This window comes from Protopterus annectens, chromosome 1.part0, assembly GCF_019279795.1.
Source record: "Protopterus annectens isolate FY-2018-M chromosome 1.part0, PAN1.0, whole genome shotgun sequence".
NCBI lineage: Eukaryota > Metazoa > Chordata > Ceratodontiformes > Protopteridae > Protopterus > Protopterus annectens.
In genome coordinates this window covers 1,225,780,708-1,225,807,392 of record NC_056725.1, presented here as the reverse complement: position 1 = coordinate 1,225,807,392, position 26,685 = coordinate 1,225,780,708, and the positions used below count along the sequence as shown (strand labels likewise).

At 41.5% G+C, this 26,685-nt stretch overlaps 1 protein-coding gene across 1 annotated transcript in view; it reads right to left on the bottom strand.

Annotated features, from left to right (window-relative positions):
• The window catches only part of WDR35 (WD repeat domain 35), a 2,872,164-nt gene that overhangs the window by 1,713,130 nt on the left and 1,132,349 nt on the right, over window positions 1-26,685 (bottom strand). The window contains exon 13 of the mRNA XM_044065775.1: window positions 22,363-22,507. Coding sequence (XP_043921710.1) covers window positions 22,363-22,507 — 145 coding nt within the window. The remainder of the gene's footprint in view (window positions 1-22,362; window positions 22,508-26,685) is intronic.

Sequence of the window (26,685 nt, the reverse complement as noted above, 5' to 3'; positions counted from 1 at the left end):
TGGAGTATTTAAATTGCACAATATGTATATTTTTATTATTGATAGAGTTTTTACAATAGAGGTGGGAACAGTGAGTTACTGCTTGAGCAGAAAGAACTTTCTGGGCAAATTCATTTAGATGCTATGAGAAAACTGGGACTTAATGACAAATTGTCTTTGAATTGCATTCTTAGAAGTTGAGCTAAAAGATTATAGTAATCAAACTTTTTTTTCTGTGAAGTGTTTTAATGTATTTAAGTATTTGTAACTGTTTAATGAACAACACATTATTACTATTTCTGCTTGCTGGCAGCAAACATTGCAAATTGAGACAATCAGCTTCAACAAATGTATCTGAATTGTGATTGGACATGTATTAATTAGGTGTATTCCATCTTAAACACAACTTGCAGTTTTATCTGTGATGAAGCATTCATGTGAATTGTAAAAGCACCAATATACTGTGTATTTAATAAACTCTACTGTTTTTATTGGCAAGCTGGCCCTTATTCCAGCTATTTTTGTTGTATCTATAAACAGCTTGCCTATTCTAGAGTGGTATTTCAGTGGAGGAGTTTAGATGAACAACTGTTATGTTTTTACAACTAGTTTCTATCTTACCTAGGGACAGTAGAAAGTAGAATTTGTCTAAAGTCTTTCATAGTCTTACATTAATCTTGTAGGGCTTTAAACTTCTCTTAACATTTGTCTAATGGTGAATCTAGGATCTTAGGGTTGAAGTCTTCAGGATAAGGCTGACTGCACAGCCATGCAAATCAAAGGTGGCTTCCACAGCATCATAACTGCATTTGCTGCTGTGTCTAGCTTTTTGTGTAGATTGAGACAGTAAGGTCTGCATTTGCTTCTTATAATCCATTGATTGCAGGTCTTGCATAACCTTTTGCAAAGACTGCAGTACAGAGAGCAAACATTTGGTCATTTGTGTCTGGTAGTTAATAGCTCTGAATGCTAGAGTGGAGGAGGTGTAGACCTTCTTTTCCTACCTATCCATAGCCCTACTATCTTTGCCTGTGGGGAGGGCATTTGCATTGGGGAGAAGCTTAGATGGCTTATACAAGGAAAGAGACTGCATCGGGGACAGCCACAAGATTCTTATACAGGTACTTTATAGAACCTGTCTGGTCTTTTAGGTGCTGGCGGTTGATAATCAGGAGCTGAAGATGTTGACTGGAAGGTGTCCTTTTATGCCTTTCGTACTAGAGGGACAGGAGAAGAAGCTGGTGTGCTCATTTCTAAAATGCTATATCTCTTTGATATATATATATATATATATGTATATATATATATATATATATATATATATATATATATATATATATATATATATATATATATATATATATATATATATATATATATATATATATATATATATATATATATATATATATATATATATATATATATATATATATATCTAAATATATATATATATATATATATATATATATATGTGTGTATATATATATATACATATATATATATATATATATATATATATATATATATATATATATGTGTGTATCAAAGATCTGCTCTGATTGTCATTCAAAGTGCCTCATCATGTTCTGAACAGTTTCTCCAAAACAGCCTCCCTCATTGAGAGACTATGGAGAAAGGGATTTCCCTTTATCCAAAGAGGGCTGTGCCAGAGAATGCATTTATGAAGAATAATCCAGACAATGATCAGAATCAGCATTGTGTTCCTTATCACAGGAAGAAGAATCTTGGGTATAAATTTCTGGTGTGGCCTGTGGCAGCAGGATCAAAAAAGAAGGAGGCTTCAGGGCCATGATAGCTTTAAATGAGCACTAGGAGAAACTAATCCATTATTTTTTTCCTTAGAAGCTGTAGGGGAAGTCACATGCCTAGTTTTTTGTCTTTTCTTTTTAGGCATGATGTCCACCTGAATGAGTCTCTGAGATTCGGAACCTTGGTGTAATTCAATCAGAGTACATGCAATCTCTTCCCAGACTAGAATTTCGGGGATTCCATGTGACCTCTCTGAAATGATAATGGATGGTTCATCTGAGGTATATGGGGTTCGTATTAGATTGTCGAAATGCCATTTACGAGAATACGAAATCACTGACACGTATTGCGCGAAATACAGGGTCTATATTAGAACATCGACGTTTTGAAACTTCTAATGTTCTAATATCGACCCCTATTCAGCAAACGCTGAAAATATCGAATATGCAGAACAGCGAATTTTTTCCCAGGGAAAAAATTCACTGTTCTGAAACACATACACACAACACAAGCACACCAAACAAACAGCAATCCACATACATACACCTAAAATCCTACATCTAACCCTACACTAAACTGTACATACACCACTAGCTATCCATTTACCTTAACCCAAACCCTAATCCTAAGGTCCATCACTATCGCACACTCACCTCACCCGTGCCCTAACCCTAACTCACCTACCCTGCCCTAACCCTCATGTCCACACAATCGCACACTTACCTGACCCATGCCCTAACCCTAACTCACCTAACCCATACTCTAACCCTCACGTCCACACAATCGTACACTTACCTGATCCCGACCCGTAACTTTCCACCACAGTGTGGAAAATAGCAAAGTCACAGAAACGGCCAACCAAATTCTTTCCCTAGGAAGGAATTCGGTGTTCTGCAGCTTCGCTATTTTCAGTGTTCGCTGAATAGGGGTCGATATTAGAACATTCGAAGTTTCAAAACTTTGATGTTCTAATATAGACCCGAAATATGTAATCATCGAATGTGCAAAACCGCAAAATTCGAAATGTCGAAGTATTTTGGTTGGCCCGTCTGCTGTATAGCTCCATAAGGTAAGTGTGCGATAGTTACGGACCTTAGGGTTAGGGTGCGGGTTAAGGTAAGTGTATAGATAGAACCAAACTCAGACGAATGAAATTAGCACTTTCAATCACTTTTTAATGTTGTGATCTTCTTCTTCAGAAACAAAGTTACAATGCCCATCCCTTCCTTTTATGCTAAAATAATTACCTTAAACAGTAAATGACATAACTAATTAATGTTGTAATAATTAAATATCTTTTGTATATAAACTTGAAAAATCTGTATTTACATACACACTTTGCTTATTCATAAATATATATATATATATATATATATATATATATATATACACTTATTCTCTAATTCTAAAATAACTGTATTGTGTATTCTATCTGTATAATAAAAAACATTTTTAATTGATGACTTCATTTAAACCTGGTGCTCTGTCTGCACCCAATAACAACTGCCAGAAAGCTTCTTTGCATTCTAATACATTATTTAAGTCACCAGTGATTGAAAGCGCTAATTTCATTCGTCCGAGTTTGGTTCATTTGATGGACTTTTACAGCTGGGTGTTTAAAGTGTATAGATAGGTAATGTGTGTAAGGTTTAGTGTAGTGTTAGAAGTAGGGTTTTGTTAAATGTATTTATGTGTATTATTTATTTTGTTTGGGTATATCTCTATAGGGGAAGTGTGCGGTTGTTATGGACCTTAAGGTTAGGGAGGGGTTAAGGATAGTACATAGATAGTTGTGTAAGCGGGGTTTAGTGTAGGGTTAGAAGTTGAGTTTTTGTGCTTTACTTTGGGGTTAGGAGCAGAGTTTGGTTGGTGTATGTATGTGCTTTATTTATTTTATTTGGGTAGGTAGTATGTAGCGGGTGGTGGGGTTGGCCGACTAAGAACATTCGATATTTTAAATTTCACGGTTTCGTGTGTTCGGTATTTTCGTGGTTCGAGTAATATGTGACATTGTTTTGGTATTTGATGTAATGGATTTTTGTTTATTTAAAATAGACCCGGTATATGCAGCCTGCAAGACCTCAGGAGCAATACTGGCCTCTAATGGTGTCTCAGCAGGCAAATGAGAATATATCTGACAAACTGCATCTTCAGCAACCTCAGTGGGTATGTTTGACTCAGAAATGCTAGACTGCGAATCATCTTGGGGTTTCTTCTTTGGTGGAAGGCAGACATCAGACGCTGAGGATTCCGCCATCCTTGCTTGGGCCAAGCATTTTAGACACAGTGTTTCAAGGAACTTGTTAAGGGAGGGAAGCCTCGACCTAAGGATTTTTGGAACGAATGACTTGCACATTAAGTGCTTTTTTTTCTATTATGCCTGGAACATAACCCAGTGTAGATCAGTCCAACAGATGCATGATCTGCGTTTGGGCTGGCAGCAAAAAAGTCTTGGGTACTTGTGCGTACATCCACCAATATACCCTGACACATGTAAGCTGAACTCATGTGTCGGACATATTTGGTACCTTAGCTGGATGTCAGTAAAGGAAATATACAGCAACAGTGATTTCAGTCAGGACATCAATAGAGTACTCAGGAAAAAAAATGAACAACAGAGGTACACAATTAACATGCAAATTCCACAAAGATAGTGACCAAAGATCAGGAATGAACCTCAACCATGACACTAAGAGGCAGGGATCTTAACTAATGTGCTACCATGATTTCCCTTTCTTCTCCAGATTAGTTATAATTTCATCAGGTGACTGGCCGAAAAGGGTGTCCTGAAAGAATGAGGTATCTAAAAGTTGACTTTTAATATCTTCTGGGCATATTTAACTACTCAGCCAGGAATGCCTTATCAAAACAAACTAATATAGATGTTGCATAAACAATGTCATATGTACACCATAAAATGTGAACCCTAATCTAGTCAGTCATGATTTCACCTGTTTCAATATTGTCTTTATCATTACTATCCAAAAGCTTCTAGCCCAATACAGAACTCTAATAAAAAAAAAAACAGTTGTGTTAAAACAGTTCAGACCTCTTAAGAGCAAGTTACCAGAGGTATATACTTATTTTTACCACATTTGGCAGCAGACTTCATTCCCATCAAAAAACAAACTGATCAGTGTTATTAACCAACCACAGTGAAAAGACAGAGAAAAATTCTGCATGGATCTGCGTTGAGGTTATTTTAAAGATCATACACTTCCTTAGTGGCCTTATAAAACCCATCTGTTTTCTTGTGGGTGCTGGCGACTATCTGGTGCATTTTGTTTGATCTGGTTAGATAATTAAAGGTATGGAACAGAGGAGAGACAGTCCATTTTGATTCTTGCATTCTCAGCATCTGCACATGCTGTTTCTTGTAAAAAGAGGGCTAATAAGATGAACAGTTAAAAACATCTCTCATATAGTTGGGATTACAGGATGGAAGGTTAAAAACATCTCCCATAAATTTAATGGTCTCTGTGAATAATATCTGGGGGGGGAGTATAAAGATAAGGAGGACCTACTTTCATGGTAGTGGTCTGGGTATGGTGGTGACTCATTCTGTCTCTCTTCTTAGACAGCAAAGAAGAGAGGCTTTACTGCATCTTCTTTTACCTTCAGAGACATTGTCAGTTCTTGTGAAGGTTCATACTTTTCCATTTTAAAGGCCAGGCCATAGTGGTCTGGAGGGAAGACCAAAAGGCCAACACAGGGCCCTGCTGTTCACAGGTTCATGGGTTTATACTCAGCTAGACAGCCAACAAGAAGCAAAGATGCACTGCCCTTGTAGTGATATGGGTGGACTAGTTTCCTCTGGGGAGAATATCATCTGCATTGATACCAGGCATGAATATATGGTTGCCCATCCAAATCGACACGACTGGCTTTTAAGGGAGTCATGGAGGTACTTTCTTTGATGTGCAGACAGAATCTATTCTAAAGGTAGGGAATATAATGGATAAGAAATACTTTGTGCCAAGAAGTACTGTTAATAGTACAATGCAAGTTTAAGTCTTGAGACTGGGTGATTTGTATAACTACCTGTGTTCCATAAATGTGGAGAAAATCAAAAATCACACGATTTTTCATTTCACATTGGCTGCTTCCATGACAATCCTAAAATATTCCCTTATGAACAGCCTGTGAGCAGATACCAGGACAGATAAACCAGCAGTGCCTGGAGAAGGTTCTGAAATGGGTAAAGCCTCTTACTGTGAGGGCTGTTGGCTCATCATCTATTATGCATTCCTCATTTGTCATCTTTCTAAAATTACTGAAGGTGGTTCTGACACAGGTGCCAATGAATATGCCATTTTATTTTCATCCTCAGAGTCAACAGCAGTGGAGACACTAGCTGGTTGTAGGTCCTTTGGTGATTGGTTTCTAATTTCTATTTTTGGAAGTCAGCAAAATAGCAGCAACATCTGCTATTGAAATTGTGGAGGACTTGCATTTCTTATTAGAAACTAAACTTTATTCCATTCCCTTTTCATTCTATTTCTCAGTATCTTCAAATTTTTTCTTTTTTGTTGAGAAACCTATTTTTCTTAAACTTCAAGGAATTTTTAAATGCCTCCCAGGTAACACAGAAATGCTTTCAAATGTCTCAGTCTGACAGTATTATTACTAATTTTAAACAAGTCTCATAAAACTACTTTATGGTATAGTCCTACACAGAATAATTACTGGCTCTGGTAAATCTTTAGGTAATCTTTGAATACAACAAAAGTACAGTTTTGTACCTACCATAAATGTAGATGTCCGATAGACATGCAACTGCAGTCATAACATGTGGGTTGTCCTGCCTCAGGCAGCCCTCGGTCGGCCGGATTCCAAAGTCTGGGTCCGACGTCGGCTGATGTCGCATTTCTCTCCGACGTCAGAGCGGCTGGAGTATATAAGCATCAGCCGACGCCATTTTCTTCAGTGTTTCTTGCCCCAGATGCCAGGTGCCCTCCAAGGAAGGCTGTAATCAAATTGGAAAACAAAAACAGGATTCCAAACAAATAAATGAGCAATAAAACAAATACACCATAACAGATATCCCCAGCTAAGAGAAACAGGGATAGGAGTGGACCCTAGGCATAGAGGGGTATGGAGGGTGGGAAAATCCGACTGCAGTTGCATGTCTATCGGACATCTACATTTATGGTAGGTACAAAACTGTACTATGTCCTTCAAGAATGCAACTGCAGTCATAACATGTGGGTAGAATACCATAGCTTAGCTGGGGGAGGAATGCTCTAGGAAAAAGATGGTGTGGCAATCAAACCCTGCAGGACTGCCAAGCAAAGCCTGCTCTGGATCTGGATCTGGAGTATAGAGGGAGATTGTAGTGTTTGGAGAATGTATGCATGGAGCTCCATGTAGCAGCTTCTAGAATGTCCTTAGTAGGCACCCCTCTTAAGAATGCTGTAGAGGTGGCTGTAGCTCTGGTGGAATGTGGTCTGACATTGGCTGGAACAGTCTTTCCATGAAAGGAATAACAGAATCTGATGCAATGTCCAATCCATTTTGAAATAGTCTGTTTTGAAATTGCTTTTCCTTGGACTGCAGGGCGTAAGCTACAAAAGTTGTTCAGACTTCCTACTGGCCTTGGTTCTGTCCAGGTAGTAAGTTGTCTGTGAATGTCCAAGGTATGCAACAGTCTTTCCCCTTGTTCTCAGGATTGGGGAAGAAAGCAGGCAGATGAATTGCTTGATTTAAAGAAACCCTAGATACCACCTTTGGCATGAAAGTAGGGTTGGTCCTTAATGAAACTCTGTCTCTGTGAAAAATAATAAAGGGTGGTATTGCCATTAGGGCCTGTAGCTCCAAACCCTTCTTGCTGATGTAATTGCCAACAGGAAAGCTGTCTTCCAAGAGAGAAATTGCAAGTCAACTGAAGCTGCTGGCTCAAATGGAGGTAGAGTCAGTTTTTCTAGGACAAAATTGAGGTCCCAGGCTGGCACTGGGGCCTTTCTTGGTGGCTTAATGTTCTTGATTCCCCTGAGGAATTGCCTTAGTAAAGGGTGAGAAAAAACAGGAGGATCAGTGTTGTATCTAGCTGAAATAGCAGATGCATGTATCTTTATGGAAGAATATGAGAGGCCGTTCTTCAACATATCTGCCAAATATTCCAAGATGAGTGGGATGTTCAACAATGATGCATCATGTCCCTTGCTGGTATTCCAATTGCTGAATCTTTTCCACTTTGCTAAGTAAACCTTTCTGGTGGATGGTCTTCGTGCCTCTGTTAGTATCCGCTGAACTTCCTTGGAGAGAGATAAGCTGAATTTATTTATGGGATCTCCCAGGCTGTTAGCTGCAGTGTCTGAAGATTTGGATGCAGTGTTTCGAAATTGTGTTGAGTCAAAAGTAGAGGCCACTGGGGAAGGGCCCACCTTCTGGTGTGACATATGCTCCGTAGTAGTGGGTACCAGTGTTGTCTTGGCCAGTCCGGAGCTATTATGATTCCCTTGGGTTTCTCTGCTTTGATCTTTAGTAATACTGAGGTCATCAGAGGCAGAGGTGGGAATGCATAGATTGCTAGGGAGTTCCATTTGAATGAGAGGGCATCTATTTTCCAAGCTTTTGGATGGTATGTCCTTGTGCAGAATTTTGGTAGAAGATGGTTGAGGTGAGAGGCAAATAGGTCCACTTCTGGCTTGCCCCATGTCGAAGTGAGTTGTCTGAAGGCCTTCGGATGTAACCTCCACTCGTGTGGATCTGTGAAATTCCTGCTTAGGCTGTCCGCCAACACATTGTCTTTTCCTGGAACAAACTGGGATTGTAACTGGATGTTTAGGCTCAGTGATTTCTCCCAAAGCTGCATTGTCAGTCTGCAAAGGGGCAAGAGTGGGTGCCCCTTGCTTGTTTATGTACCACATCACAGTGGTGTTGTCTGTCCGTATCAGTAAATGGCCTTGCTGGAGTTGGTGTTGAAAGGCCTCGATGGCATGCATTACTGCCAGCATTTCCTTTTGGTTTATATGCAGATGTGTTTCCTTTGGAGACCATTGTCCTTGTATACACCTGCCTTCCATGTGCGCCCCCCATCCAAGGTCTGAGGCGTCTGTAGTCATGGTCTGTGTTATCTGTGGTTTTTTTGAATGACATACCTGTGTTTGCCTGGCTCACCGAGGCCCACCATAGGAATTCCTTTTGTAGGCATGGAATGAGTGGTATGATTGTCTCCAAGTTGTTGCTGTGTTGAGACCAAATGCTTTTTAGGTACCATTGAAGCTTTCTCATGTGTAGTCTTGCTAATGGAACCAGGAGAATGCAGGATGCCATGTAACCCAGGGCCTGCAGGAATCTCCTTGCAGTCATCTGGGTGAGATCTGCTAAACCTTTGAAATAATGAGTTAACTTCTCTTGTTTGTCTTCTGTCAGGTAAGCCATCTGAGAGGCTGTGTCTAGTTTGGCTCCTAAGAAGATTATTTGCTGGGATGGCTGCAGTCTTGACTTTTGGAAGTTGACTGTGTATCCCAGAGCTTGAAGTAATCGTATGACATAATCCAGGTTTTTTGTCAACATCAATTTGTCGTCCGCTTGTATGAGGCAGTCGTCCAGATACGGGTAAATTTGTATCCCTTGGAGCCTGCAATGAGCAATTACTGAAGCCAGGCATTTTGTGAATACTCTGGGCGCAGTAGATAAGCCAAATGGCAATGCTGAGAATTGATAATGCTCTGGCCCTGCAAGAAATCTGAGGTATCTTCTGCAACTGTGTCTGATAGGGACATGCAGGTATGCCTCCTTGAGGTCCAGAGTAATCAGCCACAACCCCTTGCCCAGCATGGGAAGGAGTTGCTGTAAGGTCAGCATTTTGAACTTTGGTACTATGAGAAAGGTGTTTAATGCGGACAAGTCCAGTATTGGTCTCCATTGAGATTCTTTTCTTGGAACAAGGAACAGTCTTGAGTAAAACCCTGGTCTTGTTCTTGTTGTGGAACTCTTTCTATTGCTTTCATCTGAGTCAGCAGAGTGATTTGCTTGATAGCCTCTGCCCTCTGATTTTGTGGTAGGTTTGGCATGCCTTGTTTTCTTGGTAAGGTATGAAAATGAAACCTGTACCCTCGGTCTATAATGTCCAAAATCCATTTGTCCTTTGTCAGTCTGTGCCAGTTTTCTGCAAACAGAGTTAACTTCCCGCCCAAGGGAGCTTCTAGTTGTTCCCTGGTAGGCGGTAGTAGAGGAAAGTCATTGAGATTGTGGTTGTGGGGCAGGTGAAACCCCTGCGTCACTTCTTTGGTTTCCTGGCTGCCATTGTCGTCCCCTGTAAGGGCCTCTGTATTGGCCTCTTCCTCGGCCACGTCTGTTCTTACCCCTTTGAAAGTTTTCTGGATTAGGAAAGGACCAGTTTTTTGAAGGCCAATTCCTACTGAATCTGGGGGTTGAACCTGGAGGAAATCTTTCACTGTCTAAACTGATTTTGCTTTTTCTTCGATGGTCTTTAACACATCCTTAGCATTTGCACCAAAAAGCTTGTTCTTTTCCAACGGTGCATCCAGAAGTTTTGCTTTTACATGATCTGGTAGAGGTTGATCTTTTAACCAAGCATGTCTACGAATGACTGCCCCTGTCATAGCTGCCCTGCATGAAGCTTCCAGTGCATCATATCCACACTGCAGGAAGTGATTGCTTACTTGCTGAGTGTTATGTACAGCTTCCTGCAAAGTCTTCCTGTCTAAAGGATCAGGAGTGGCTAATGATTTTTGTAAGTCTTCTAACAGATAATCCTGATATTGTAACATATGAAAAAGGCAATTTAAAGCTCTCATAGATAAGGTAGTGGATGTGTAAACCTTTTTGCCCCATCTCTCTAATGACCTAGCTTCCCTGTTGGAGGGCAAAGGATTTTTTGAAGTGGAGGCTGAAACACCTTTAGGCCCCTGTGAAATAGTTTCTAAGTCAGCAGTATGGGCCCTGAATAAATGGGAATGAGTTTCTGGGACCCTGTAATACCTGTCTGGCTTGGCTGGAGCAGGAGGAAGAGAATCAGGGGTAGCACTAGAGTCAGAATACAAATCATCCAGAACATCAAGTACAGGAGGAATAGCTAAGGGCCTGTGCTGAGGCTTCTTAAGGAAAGTCCTAAGGCGTTTCCTAGAATCAGAATATTCCTGACCTTGCCACTTGAAATGTTCCCTCATGGTGTGCAAAACTTCCCCAAAAGAAATATCCTCAGGAGGGAGGCCGAGGATGGAATCTTCTGCATCCGAGTCCTCATAGGTCTGAAAGAGCTCTTCCTGGCTATCAGAGTGGACAGAGCCCTCAGAATCTTCATCTGAAGGAGTAGGGTCAGAGGGTTCAACCCGGGGCCTTTTATCAGGAGGGGGCTGGGATCCTCTCTCAGGATGGGCCTGTGAACCTCTAATCATGGAAATTAAATCAGCAGCCATGGACATAATTTGTGTCTCTGGAGTCGGCTGAGGTAAGGATTTAGAAGTAATATGCTTTGTTTTGCTGGCTGCCTTAGCCCTAGTGTAGGCCTTAATAGACATGGCCATAGGGGGCCTGGCAGCTCCACGTGCAGGAGTGACCTTGTCTACAGCAATGGTCTCGGGCATTTCCTCGGTTTCGGTATCCGGAGGAAAATCTATAACTGGCGTCGGAGTAATGTCTGGAATCGGAGTCGTCGGTAATGTGGTGTCTTCGGTTCGGAGCGGTGGAGGGACCATCTCAGAGGGAACGGGAGCACTCGCGCTAGGTTTTGGCGTGGAGTCGGTAGTAGACGTGGGCCGAGGATGTCGGTCCCGGTCTTTTCGCTTTTTGGGAGTTTGCGATGTCGGAAGATCCGACGGCATGGTGTAAGCAAAATTATCGCCGAAAAAATCTTCAGCGAACTCCGCCCGGCGCCTGAGAGTGCGCTTGTTGAAGTGAGCACAGGCTACACAGGCCGAGACGTCGTGGTCTGGGCCCAGGCAAGGGAGACAGTAAGAGTGGAAATCCTTATGAGGTATTTGTTTACCACAAGAAAGACAATTGTTAACTTTTTCAGTAATTTCTGACATCGGCTGAGGCAAGAAAAGGTCCCCAATGGGGTACTTAGCTTTTTTGATGACTTCGGTATCGTAGAATACAGGAGCTGACCGACCGGCACTTGCGAACTGCTTCTGCTTCGGGCACCGCGTGGCAAGAAAGACTGAAGAAAATGGCGTCGGCTGACGTCGGAGAGAAATGCGACATCAGCCGACGTCGGACCCAGACTTTGGAATCCGGCCGACCGAGGGCTGCCTGAGGCAGGACAACCCACATGTTATGACTGCAGTTGCATTCTTGAAGGACATCATGCAGAGTACCATATTGTTGTCAGGCAGGAAAAACAAGTTTACTTCCACAGAGATGGAACAGATCTTTGTTTTGGAAGAAGTAAGGTGGAGGTGGGATTATATCAAGGATCTGCTCTGAGCCCTTTCTTATTTGCAGTGGTGATGGAGAAGTTGACAGATGATATTAGACAGGAGGCCCCGTGGACTATGATGTTTGCAGATGACATTGTGATATGTAGTGAGAGTAGGGACCAGGTTGAGGAGACCCTGGAGAGGTGGAGATGAGCTTTAGAGAGGAGAGGAATGAAGGTCAGCAGGGTTAAAACAGATGTGTGTAAATGAGAGGGAGGGTAGAGGAATGGTGAGGATGCAGGGAGTAGAGTTGGTAAAGGTGGATGAGTTTAAGTACTTGGGATCAACAGTTCAGAGTAATGGTGAGTGTGGAAGAGAGGTGAAGAAGAGAGTACAGGCAGGGTGGAATGGGTGGAGAAGAGTGTCAGGAGTGATTTGTGACAGATGGGTACTAATAAGAGTGAAAAGGAAGGTCTACAAGAGGGTAGTGAGACCACCTATGTTATATGGGTTGGAGACGGTAGCACTGAAGAAAAGGCAGGAGTCAGAGCTGGATGTGGCAGAGTTAAAGATGTTAAGATTTGCATTGGATGTGACTAGGATGGACAGGATTAGGAATCAGTATATTAGAGGGTCAGCTCAGGTTGGGCAGTTTGGAGACAAAGCAAGAGAGGCGAGATTGTGTTGGTTTGGACATGTGATGAGGAGGGATGCTGGTTATATTGGGAAAAGGATGCTAAGGATGGAGCTGCCAGGTAAGAGGAAAAGAGGAAGGCCTAAGATAAGGTTTATGGATGTGGTGAGAGAAGACATGCAGGCGGTTGGTGTGAAAGAGCATGATGCAGAGGACAGGAAGAAATGGAAGCAGATGATCTGCTGTGGTGACCCCTAATGGGAACAGCCGAAAGAAGATGATGATGACTGTTGAAAAAAATGGCAACAGATCAGTATGTCAAGCCACTATGCAGTTTATTTTCCTCTGCATGAAAATGAGGGACCAGTGGCACCTGAACATATAAAAGACCAGAACAGTGACCAGTGTTGTCTTTGCATCGAAGACAGGAACTATTACAAAAATCCATCCAAAATACAGAATTAAAAAATTAAGTAAATCCAAAATGTTGTGACTTATTGTCAGTTGTTGTTGTGTCTTTTGGCTTTTCCCAGTTAGGGGTCACCATAGCAGAACTCTGGTCCGCTAATGATTGGCAGTAGATTTTTATGTGCCGAGTTGCTGGCCCTGACGCACAACCTTCAACGATGGTACGCCCATTCACGCATGTCTCCACACAGAAGACGCTCTAGCTGAGAATCGAACAGGACAACGTCTTACTGTGAGGCGACAATGCTACCGCAGCACCACCACTGCAGTCTTATTGTCAGTGACCCTCCCAAAAGAAAATACCTCAACAGTGAACTACAGAATACTTTGAAAACTGAATCATTCTATCAGTGCTGCTTCCATTTATATAAAAGCAACATCTTCTTGTAGCCACATGCTGCAAATGAAGGTAGCGTTGTTTACGTGTTACCATTTTCAAAAAAAAAAAAAAATCAGACCGGATACCAGAAAAAATACCATAACCGATATATTCATCTAAGAACAAGAAAAGACAAAACAGTAACTGGTTAAGTAGGCTTTCTAGCTTGTCCAAAAAGTAGGGAAATAAGTAGATTAGGTAGGTCTTTATCAGAAGTATAAATCTATTTAAATTCACCTGAACAAAACACCCAGGTCATAAGAAACAAAAAGAAATGCATTGTTTTCAAATAAAAAACACGTAATGCCCTGTAATATGAAGACAAATTTGTAAACAGACTCTGTAACTGAAGAATAATTGTTAGATGAACAGTTATATAATACAGCACGCCTAGCTGTGGTTGACCATTTTAATATTCTTGTATAAGCTGTATAACTCATTGGATATACCAAGTGCATGTTCTCTACACAGAGCACACAATGCTGACTTGAATTAATATACTACTCAGGCATACAGAGGCATAATGAGACATTGTGTAATTTGCTACTCTTCTCTAACCTTGATAACCCAATGTTATTAGATTCCGGGTCTTTTAACCTTGGCACCCAGCATCATCTGTTGGGATGATGGAATTTTCTGTTTGCAGGAAATGTTTGCCTTACTGGAAACTTCTAATTTGCTGGCTGGCTAAAGAAGGTGAAAGTCTAAAGCTGGTGAGCGGTCATCTGTAGTTGGATCAGCTTTCCTACTTGCTCCTAACTACCATGCCCACTGGTACATAACAGCATGTTGTCGAGGTAAGGAGTATGGATATATACTTCTATAACTATAGCCTGTCTAAAACCCTAGTATTCTAAGTTGTTTAGGTATATACATCTAAATAAATTACACAATCAAGAATTATGCAAAGCTTCGCAGGCTTAAGTGCTGTAACTGGCAGTATGTTCATACTCTCAGGCCAATGTTAATCTTTTCTATGGGTAGCACTCCAGCAGCAAAACCTAGCCAATACCCTCACATTGAGATGCAGCAGACAGCATTAGCCATTCACTTCAATCTCATCTCATTTATTTCATCTAGCAACAGGGTTTGCTAGTCAAATCTGCGAGGCTGCTTATAAAGTCACAACTCCAATCCCTGTATTCCATGCAGTGAAACACCTACAGAAGCTTTTGTACATCTAAACAATTAATTTCTGGGGCCGCCTCAGCACTAAAATGAAACTGGATACTCAAATACAAGGTGTTGAAACACTGCATATACAAGTTAGGTGTTAACAATGAGTAAAGTACGGCAAAGCAAACTTAATACAAAAATAACAGTGAAGGAAACAAAGAGGCCAATCTTTTTACTAGAAAAGCAATGAGTTACCTGAAGGAAAAAAAAAAAGATGTAACCAGCTCTGGTAGCATACAGGAATAAAGCTCTGATTAAAGCCCAGATGAAAGAGTTTAATTAGCGTCTTGGGAGCTGGCAGGGGAGGATGGAATGCAAAACCTAGGGGAAGAGTAAGATGGAACAGGATGCACACAGACACAATATCTCCGAGGAGGTGCATTGCCATGATGCAGGTCCTGGGGCAGGCTTTCAGTTCATCATTCCACCAACTGGTGGTAGACCATTAGCAAGTGTACAAAATATGAGCATCTCTTATCTCAACCCAAATTATGGGGTTGGACCTTACAAGGTCCTCACTGCTAGGATGCAAGCAAGGGCACAAGCAACTCACATGGACACCTGTAAGACAGGCCTTCCGGGCAGCTCTTGTCCCTGTACTTTATTGGGGTAATTCCCTAGTAATGGAGAATGAATGGGGAGAGTCTGACAGAGGCAGGCTTGAATGTTATTAGGCATAGGAGAAAAAGCACCTAGGAAAAAATATGGTACACATGGTGCAAAGAACCCAAGTCATAAAATACTGGGTCAGTGCAAAGAACCTAACAAGGCTATAACATACTAGGGAAGTTCATTGGGCTAAAAAAACAATGTTAGCTGCAGATGAATAATCAACTTACACATACAGCTTTTACACAAAAACTGTACATAATCTCTGCTGTTTCAGATGCAATTACTAGAATGGTACAGAACAGAAATTAAACATTTTGTCCATCAGCAGCCAAATGCAGCCTTTGGCAACTACATTAAAGAGTTGTAGGAGAAAGAAAATACAGTTGTGTACACTTACCATAAATGTAGATGTTTGTGTGTATTCACTGTTGCAGTCATTACATTTGGGTTATCTGCTTGCAGGTAGCCCTCAGTCGGCCTGATTATCAAAGTCTTGAGTCCTGCGTCGGTTGCTGTCTCATCTTCCATGACGTCAGGTAGTCAGGGGTATAAAGCATGCAGCCAACGCCATTACATCAGTTTTTCTTGTCCCAGATGCCAGGTGCCCCCATAATGGGAAGCAATTATATACAAGGTTACACCTCCAACAAAAAGCAAATACACCAGAAAGCTTTAAGCATAGTAAAGAAGAACAGAGGTACAGTCAATAGAAGTCAGGGGGCTGGAGGGAGGGTAACTAGGACTGCAACAGTGAATACACTCGAACATCTACATTTATAGTAAGTGTATACAATTGTACTATGTCCTTCGTGTTTCACTGTTGCAGTCATCACATTTGGGTAAATTCCCAAAGCTAGGGATGGGAGGAGGCAATTATATAGCATCCGGACCAGCTATAAGGTCCTGCAAGATTGCAGTGGCAAAGCCAGCTCTGGATTTAGAAAACATTTGCAAATGGTAATGCTTGGTGAAGGTATGTACAGAACTCCAGGTAGCAGCTTCTAGGATGTCCCTGGTAGGGACACCTCTGAGAAAGGCTGTAGAGGTAGATGCAGCCCTGGTGGAATGAGGTCCTATCCCCTGAGGGGTAGATTTTCCATGGTGCTTATAGCAGAAATGAATGCAATGGCCTATCCACTTACAAATGGTTTGCTTAGAAAGGGCTTTCCCTCTGCCCCTGCAGCAAATGCAACTAGCAGCTGCTCAGATTTCCTGAGAGGTTTAGACCTGTCCAAGTAAAATCTAAGTTGCCTGTGCACGTCCAAGGAGTGCAGTATTCATTCCCCTTTGTTCTGTGGATTAGAAAAGAAGGTTGGCAAATGAATGAACTGATTAAGGGCCACACTGGAAATCATCTTGGGCATACAGGAAGGATTGGTCCTGAGAGACACCCTGTCCTTATGAAAGTTGACGAAAGGCTCCACTGCCATGAGGGCCTGTAATTCAGACACTATTCTTGCTGAAGTGATGGCTAGAAGGAAGGCTATTTTCCAAGAAAGAAATTTCAACTCTGCATTTGCAGCTGGCTCAAAGGGAGGCAGAGTGAGTTTTTCCAATACAAAGTTAAGGTCCCAAAATTGGAGTAGAGGCTCTCCTGGGTGTTCTTAGATTTTGGCCCCTCTGAGGAATTGCTTCAGCAGTGGATGAGAGAAAAGGGGTAGCTCTGTATTATAATGTGCTAAAATGGCCGAGGCATGAATTTTAATAGAAGAAAAGGAAAGGCTCTTGTGAAGCATCTCAGTTAAGTATTGAAGAATATGAGGTAAACTGGGCACTTTTGTGCCCATCCCCTGAGTTTGGCTCCAGGAACAGAATCGTTTCCATTTTTCAGCATAGGATTTTCTAGTACTAGGCTTCCTTGCCTCCAGAATAACATCCATCACTTGCTTACTGAGGGATGGTAATGGAGAGATCAGGTAATTAGCCAGGCTGCAAGGTTCAGAGTTTGAAGCTGTGGGTGCAGAATTTGCCCCTCCTGCTGGGACAGCAGGGAAGGGGACTGGGGCAGGTGCCATGGTTCCAGCAGTGACACACTGCGCAAGAGGGGGTACCATTGTTGGCGTGGCCAGTCTGGTGCAATCAATATGGTCCTTGGTTTGTCCTGTTTTATCTTTAGTAGCACTTTGGAGAGGAGAGACAGAGGGGGAAAGGCATAAACTGATAGGTTTTTCCAGGTGAAGGACAGGGCATCCACTTTCCAAGCTTGTCTGTGGAGAGTCCTTGTGCAGAATTTGTCCAATTGGTAGTTCTGAGGGGAGGCAAACAGGTCTATCTCTGGGCTTCCCCATTTGTTTCTCAACATGTTGAATATCTTTGGTTCCAGTTTCCACTTGTGTGAGTCCATGAGATTTCTGCTTAGGTAGTCTGCCAGTGTATTTAGCTTGCCTGGCAGGAAATGAGCTTGTAGTTGCATTTGGTAGCTCAAGGCTGTGTTCCACAGACACTTAAAACAAATGAATAAAGTCCAATGAAACAAGCCACCGCTCAGCCGGATAAAATACAAAGATTTATTGTTAAGCAACACGCGTCTGCTTTTCGTCCTGCTCCAATCACAAAACTTCTTCAGACAAGTTAATCACAAACTACAATGCTTATAAATACTTGTTAATCAAGCAATCAAATCTGTTAATTAAGTTAAGTTCCACAGAGCCATGGCTGGTCTGCAAAGAGGGTATGAATGGGTTCCCCCTGCTTGTTTATGTATCACATAACCGTGGTGTTGTCCATCATAATTGTCCTGGAAAAATGTGGTCCTTGAAGGCTGTCAGAGCATTCTGTACAGCTAACATTTCTTTTTGATTGATATGCAGGTGCATTTGACTCGGGTTCCACTTGCTCTGAATGCACTGCCCTGCCAAGTGAGCCCCCCCCCCCCCATGCATAGTCTGATGTGTCTCTTGTTAGGGTTTGGGTGGCAGGGGATAGAATGAATGGCAGTCCCTTGTTTAGGTGGCAGGCCTCTGCCCACCAAAGGAACTCTATCCTTAGACAAGGTATGATAGGAATAATTGATTCTAGGTCCTGAGAATGTTGACAACACAGGGTTTTTGGATACCTTTGTAGTTTCCTCATATGCAGTCTTGCATATGGAATAAGTAGAATGCAAGAGGCCATGAACCCCAGGGCTTGCAGTATTTTTCTTGCAGATAGCTGGGTCTTTGTGGCCAGTAGTTTGAAATAGGCTGTCAAATGAACTTGTTCTCTAGCGTGAGGTAGGCCATCTGGGAAGTTATATTCAAGCTTGCTCCCAGGAATACAATTTGTTGGCAGGGTACTAGATGTGATTTATTTTCATTTATAGTGTACCCCAGAGAAGTCAGCAATTTCTTTACTAATGCCAGATGATTTAATAGTATGTCCTGGCTTTCTGCCTGAATTAGGCAATCGTCCAGGTATGGGTATATTTGAATATTTCTTTGCCTGCAAAATGCAATGACTGGAGCTAGGCACTTTGTGAATACCATGGGTGCAGTAGATAAGCCAAAGGGCAGTGCAGAGAACTGATAGTGCATGTAGCCTGCTCTGAAGCCTAGGTATCTTCTGCAAGATTCCTTTATTGGGATGTGCAGGTAGGCTTCCTTTAAATCCAGTGTTGCCAACCAGGCATTTTTTCCCAGCATGGGAAGCAGCTGATGTACAGTTAGCATTCTGAATTTTGGGATTTCCAAAAAAGTGTTTAGGATATACAGGTGCAGGATAGGATGCCAGGAATTGTCTTTTCTGGGTACCAGAAAAAGTCTTGAGTAGAAACCTTGCCTCCATTCTTCTTCTGGGACAGGTTGAATAGCCCTGATGCTTAGAAGAGAGAGAATTTGCATTTGAGCCTCTGCCCACTGGTTTGGAGGTAGGTCTGGCCAACCGTTTGGGGTTGGTAAGGAGTGGAAGTGGAATCTGTATCCTTGGGAGACTATATTTAAAACACATTTGTCTTGGGTAATGAGTTCCCATTTTTTTGCATGCAGGGCGATCTTTCCCCCTAAAGAAACAGTCAGTTGAGCAGGGCTTGGAAGGTTTAAAGTTAAGTCGTTATGACAATTTACCATACGGGGGTGTCTTACTACTCCCAGCTTTGGAAGTGAGAGCCCCCCACTGCTTAGGCCTGTGAGTACCTTGGGATTGAAGCCTGGGTGTTCTGCTGGTTCTGGTTTTGAACTGAGAAGGCCTGGAAGAGGCAGGAAAAGACCAATTCTTAGAAGGCCAATGCCTACTAAATCTGGGAGGCTGTACCTGCAGGAAATCTTTAACAGTTTGCATAAATTTAGCTTTTTCCTCCATCTTTTTAAGTACCTCTTCTGCTTTGTTGCCAAACAGGCAAGTCTTGGTTTAAGGGAGCATCCAGTAATTCAGCTTTAACATGATCTGGCAAAGATTGCTCCTTAAGTCAAACATGCCTTCTAAGTACAGACCGAGTGACAGCAGCCCTGCAAGATGCCTCCAATGAATCAAAACCACATTGCAAAGTATCTTTTCCAACCTGCTCAGCAGAATGCATTAAATCCTGTAATTCTTTATTTTCAGTATAGTCAGGAGTCAACATAATTTTCTGTTTAAGCAATCCAATAATATGCTGCTGATACTTGAACATATGAAACTTGCAGTTTAAGGCCCTAATGGCCAAAGTTGCAGAAGTGTATACCTTCTTACCCCATCTATCCAGGGCCCTGGAATCTCTATCAGAGGGAGGAGGGTTTTTGGCAGTATTAGCCTAAATACTACTTAATACACTTGAAAAAGCCTGGAATATCCAGGCGAAAGCGCTTGTGTTTGTATTTGCTTTACCCAGTTGTCTGCTTTTTAATAAACTAAGATCGTATTTGGAGGCTTGAATAAGCATTTTTTCATTTCCTGCTGAGTTGCCTGGGATTCATTTGTTTGCTGGCTTAGTAGTAGCCTTAATGCCTTTGGGTCCCTGTGAAATGGTCTCAGGATCTGCAGTAGGGTTCTTAAAGAGGAACTTGTGAGAGTCAGGTACCCTGTAATACCTGTCAGGTTTTCTGGGAGCTGGAGGTAAAGTGTCAGGGGCCAGGCTAGATTCCGAGAAAGCATCATCTACAGTGTCCAGTACAGGAGGGATAGCTAAATGCCTGTGTTGAGGTAGGAGTAAGAATTCCCTAAGCCTCTTTTTTGAGTCAGAGTAATCTTGGCCCAGCGGATATTCTCCCTAAGAGTATGCAAGTTTTGCCAAAAGAGAAATCCTCTGGAGGGGAAGCAGAGGGAATGAAGTCCTCTGCATCAGAATCCTCATAGGTAGATAAGGGCAACTCCTGGTCATCAGAGAAAACAGAAATTTCAGAATCAGAAGGAAAATCAGTCCTAGGTTTCTTAGAGGGAGAAAGGTGGCGTCCCCTGATTAGAGTAATAAGGTCTTCAGACATTCTTATCATTTGTTTTTTCAGCATAGGGGCCTGACCATGTGGTCTGGGCATCGGTTTCCTAGGCATGGATCGAGTTTTAGGCCTTGAAGAAGAAGATGGCGTCAGTTTAATATGCAAGTTAGTAGGCCTGAATACACCACCCTCAAAAGCCAGTCCCTGCACAGCAGTTCCGGACCCATCCAAGGTAGAGACATCCACAGGTTCCACAGTCGAAGATGCATCTCGCGGCATACTGGACTCTGAAGTAGTGGGTATCAGGGGCTGCGAAAGTGCCTCACTGAGTACTGGTGAACTGACAACTAGCTTAGGAGAAGCGTCGCCGGCAGATTTGGACCTATGCGGTCTGTCTCTGTCTTTATCTTTGCGTTTTTTCGGAATGTCGGTAGTTGGGTGGCTTACCAAAGCCATTTCTGGATAAGTGAACAGAGTACCAAAATATTTAGATGCGAAAATGAACTGCCGATGAATAGTTTGAGGTTTGAATAAAGCACAAAACTGACAGCAAGGTACGTCATGGTCTGGGCCTAGGCAAAGAATGCAATACGAATGAAAATCTTTATGAGGTATTTGCTTTCCACAAGAAATACAATTGTTGACTTTTACTGACATCGGTTTAGAGCAAGAAAAAGGACCCCCAATGGGGTACTTAGCTTAGTTGAAGACTTCGGATCTGAAACTCGAAAATGAAAATTTCAGGAGTCAGCCGACTGGCACTTGCAAACTGCTTCTGCTTCGGGCGCCTGACGGCAAGAAAGACTGATGTAATGGCGTCGGTTGCATGCTTTATACCCCTGACTACCTGACGCCATGGAAGATGAGACAGCAACCGGTGCAGGACCCAAGACTTTGTTAATCAGGCCAACTCTGGGCTACCTGCAAGCAGATAACCCAAATGTGATGACTGCAACAATGAAACACGAAGAACATCTACAGGTTACAGTCAGGAAAAATGGTCTTCAATGCAAAGCATGTTTTTCCCCTCATCTCCCATCCAGAGATTATTTTGAAAGGGTAGATACTATTTAATTTTACTAGTGCATGTAAAAAAATAAATAAATCCTTTCAGAGAGTACATTTAAGAACTGTCTATACGTGAACCAAATTCCATAATGGAAATCAGTCAAGAGCTTAGTCAGTAAATGTATGGCCTTAAGTGGAATGTTACAAAGAAGGCTACAGAAACATCTCAAACTATAAATAATTACAAAAGAATTTATATGCCATTATGGAAAATAAAGCTTAAGTAATTTATACACACCTTCTTAATTGTACAGTAAGTTGATAAAGAATATATTTTATTACACAATAATGTAAAATCTATGAAGTCTATCACTGTGAGAAAAATAGTTTTTGACATTTCTTGCCTTTCAGAGAGTGGGTGATGTAGCTAGAAACATACAATTGGACCATCACTGGATGATGTTAATCCTGTAAGTGCACTTGAAGTTGTTTTACAGATGTTTAACAGGAAAATGCAAGTGAAGACTTGAGTTTTGAGACCTAGTTCTAGTATCCAGTATAAAACTCTGACTGTAAACTACAATACATCAAGTGAAACATAAGCCAAAATAAAATGTAATTACAGTACACAAGTACTAGTACTTTAAAATCAAATCTGAAATTGTAAAAGTGGTCTACCTTTCACGCCCCTCTTTCTTAGTCCGTGCTACCTGATTTATCTCCAATGCCGTTAGTTTTTTCGCCACTCTGTACTGCCAAATATAGAATGCTAACTTGGAAGCAGCAATTACATGTGTTTTGGTCATGGTCACAAACAATGGCTCTGTAATAAACCCACACAAACAGCAAATTAATAAAGGCACTGTGACAGATATTATCACAAATATGATAATAAGCCTTGGAATGGGTAATTTAATGCCATTAATTTAATGATTAGACTGATGTTCACTCCATTGTATCACAGGAAAAAATAAAGGATAGGACCAGCGAGTATGCCACTCTGACCCAGTGACTGCAAACTTTCTACAATTTAAAACATTCAAAGTACAGTTAAGTTTAATTAAGCTGCACCCCCCTCCCACAACTGTATTATGAAGCTTCTACTACCACTAACTACAGTACAATGCTCAGTCCTCATAAATGAGCCACCATCAGTAATAACATTACAATATTTATTTAAGAGTTTTAATCTTACTTGTTTCACTAGAAGTATTATTTTTTTTTTTGTAAACAGTTGAAAAGTAGAGCTATATGACACATTCATCCTAAGATCTAAATTTTGAAGACGGAAGTCACTTATGCAATAAAAACTTACATTTCGGCTTACGTAACTTGTCAAGCATGGTGGAGCGGCACAGCTTCGCACAGCAGTACCCATTCCCCTCTGTAAGACCCATACCAATATGTAAAGAAGAAACAGAGTTAAGCCAGCCCCCCCTCCCACCAAAAAAAAAAAGTCTCACTGAGTAATTTATTCTTTAGTTCTTCTTAGCTGGAAACCCATGTTATATACACTTGTAGGGGAAAAAACAGCAGGTATAGAACTAAGAACTATGAATCAATTCAGTTCTACATAAACATCCTGCAAAAACCTAAGATTCAAAGTTTTCACAGAGGCACAAAAGCTAGTCAAGTGCATGGTGAAGCCACCTTAGAACCTAAAAGAATTGCACAGTTCTGCGAATAGGGGAGAATACAAGTCCAGTTTGGAGGTAGGTGGGAAAGAGAATCTTACCACACAGATGAATTCTCCTTTGAAAAGAACAGCTGATCAAGGTATTTACTGCTGCAATTTACAAATGAATCCTTTGCATGTCCTCATAGTAACTCATTACTCATTGGTATAACCCACTTTAGACAACCATTTTCTGATCTGTTAAATTTGTACAGGTGAATCCTCTGTGTGTGTGTGTCTCATAGCTCTACCACTCCTTATGGATAAGTAGAACAGGCAACTCTAAAGTAAGGAGTAAGTAGTTGACAGAGCTGTTATTCTGAAAACAAACATAACACGGTTGAGATATGGACATATACATATAGCTCATATCTGTAAGCTACAAAAATCAATCTCTGCTACTAATTTCAGCCAAAAGTGTTACAGAAGATGCCTCCCTTAGAAATCACAGCACAACAGCAAAGAACCATCCTCGGTACCACCACCACCAATGCAACACACAACAAACACCTCAAAAGAACAGTTTCAGTAGGGCAATGGAGCAGCCATCAACTTCTACTATCACTTTCTACTTCAAATTAAATTCTGTAATACCCAAATTAGCTTATTAAGGTTCTTAAAGTACTGTACTTCCTCAAGCATGCCACAGATTAACAGCATTCAAGCAGCAGCAAAGCAGAACTACACAACATACAGAAGGTTACAGAACATTTGAGTAGATGGGGTAAGGAAAATACTTTAGACTTTTTCTTCCAGCTTTTCTCGGTTAGGGGTCACCACAGAGGATCACCTGTCCACTCATGATTGGCAGTGGAGTTTTACGGTGTCGAGTTGCCAGCCTGGCGCCCAACCTTCCAGAGAAGGCACACACATGCACGCACTCACCCCTAGGACCAATTTAGAGAGTCCAATCCACCTACAGCATATCTGTGGGAGGAAACCGGAGCACCCGCAGGAAACTCACACGACCACAGGGAGGACATGCAGACTCCGCACAGAAGGCACCCATTTCAGTCGTATGTTATCATGCTAAGAACCTCACACAACTGAATTATCGTATGTCATCCTTTTTTTCATGTCCACACAGTGATACAACAAAGTCAGAACACAAAAGCTGCAATTCTAAAGGTGAATGGAAACCTACTGCCAAATCCTGAGATGATGGATACAGGAAAATATCTTCTAGCCTTGGATCTACATTGGATATAAAAAGTGTAAAGACCCCAGTTAAATGCCAGGTTTTTATGATATAAAAAAATGAGACCGCAATAAATCATTTCAAAACTTTTCCCACCTTTAATGTGACCTATAATCTGTACAATTCAATTGAAAAAACAAATTTGTTAGGGGGAAAAATATAAAAAATAAAAAATGCACAATAAGCTGGTTGTGCACACCCATAAACTAATACTTTGTTGAAGCACCTTTTGATTTAATTACAGCATTCAGTCTTCTTGGGTACACACCTGCCATCAATTAAAGAGGCTCTTATTAACCCCAAATAAAGTTCAGCTGTCGTAGTAGGATTTTCCTGAGGGTCTATATCACATCAGCGAATGCTACAAATAGTGAATGCTGATATATCGAACTTCAAAGTCTGAAAGCTGAAAACAGCGAAGGAACGGATCAGCGAGTTTTTTCCCCAGGGAAAAAAATTGCTGGGCCGTTCTCCTGGCTTTGCTGTTTTCTCCACTGTGCTGCAATCTTGGAGTTGGTATATTTAAGTTGGGGGGGGGTGTGACGGGCAAAACCCCCACTTAATTTTGACTGTATACTCTTTTTTTTTTTTTTGGATCAGCAAGTTTTTCTCCCCGAGAAAAAATTCACTGATTCGTTCCTTCGCATTTTTCAGCTTTCGGACTTTGAAGTTCGATATATCAGCATTTGCTGATGTGATATAGACCCTTTTCCTGACATTTACTCAGTTGCCTGCTACAGCAAAAGCCATGGTTTGCAGACAGCTTACAAAGCATCAAAGAGATCTCATTGTTGAAAGGTATCAGTCAGGAGAAGGGTACAAAAAAATTTCCACAGCACAGGATATACCATGGAACACAGTGAAGACAGTCATCAAAAAGTGCAGAAAATACAGGACAAAAGTGATGTTGCAAAGAACTGGACGTCCCTCCAAAATTGATGAAAATACAAGATGAAAACTAGTCAGGGAGGCTGCCAAGAGACCGACAGAAACACTGAAGGAGCTGCAGGAAGTTTTGGCAAGTACTGGTTGTGTACTACATGTGATAATCTCCTGTATTCTCCCTATGCCTGGACTATGGGGTAGGGTTGCAAGATGGAAGCCTTTTCTTACACAGAAAAACATCCAGGCCTGGCTAAAATTTGCAAAACAATACATCAAGTCTCCCAAAAGCATGTGAGAAAATGTGTTATGGTCTGATGAGACCAAGGCTGAACTTTTTAGCCACAATTCCAAAAGGTATGTTTGGTGCAAAAACAACAATTCTCATCACCAAAAGAACACCATCTCTATGGTGAAGCATGGTGGTGGCAGTATCATGCTTTGGGGTTGCTTTTCTTCAGCTGGAACTGGGGCTTTTGTCAAGGTGGAGGGAATTATGAACAGTTCCAAATACCAGTCACTTTTGGCCCAAAACCTTCTGGTGTCTGCTAAAGAGCTGAAGCTGAAGAGGAATTTCACCTTTCAACATGACAATGACCCCAAGCATACATCCAAATCAACAAAAGATTGACTTCACCAGAAGAAAATTAAAGTTTTGGAATGACCCAGCCAGAGCCCAGACCTAAATCCAATAGAAAATCTGTGGGGTGACCTGAAGAGGGCTGTGCACAAGAGATGTCCTCACAATCTGACAGATTTGGAGCGCTTTTGCAAAGAAGAGTGGGCAAATATTGTAAGTCAATATGTGCCATGCTGACAGACTCCTACCCAAGAAGACTGAATGCTGTAATTAAATCAAAAGGTGCTTCAACAAAGTATTAGTTTAAGGGTGTGCACACATATGCAACCAGCTTATGTTTTTTATTTTTTATATTTTTTTCCTCTAACAGATTTGTTCAATTGAATTGTACTAGTTATAGGTGACATTAAAGGTGGGAAAAGTTTTGAAATGATTTATTGTGGTCTCATTTTTTTATATCACAAAAACCTGGCATTTTAACATGGGTGTCTGCACTTTTTATATCCACTGTACATCCAAGGCTAGAAGATATTTTCCTGTGTCCACCATCTAAGGGATTTTGCAGTAGGTTTCCACTCACCTTTAGAGTTGCAGCTTTTGTGTTCTGGCTTTGTTGTTATCCACTGTAAAATCTAAATTGTAAAGCTTAGTAAAGAAGCACACTAA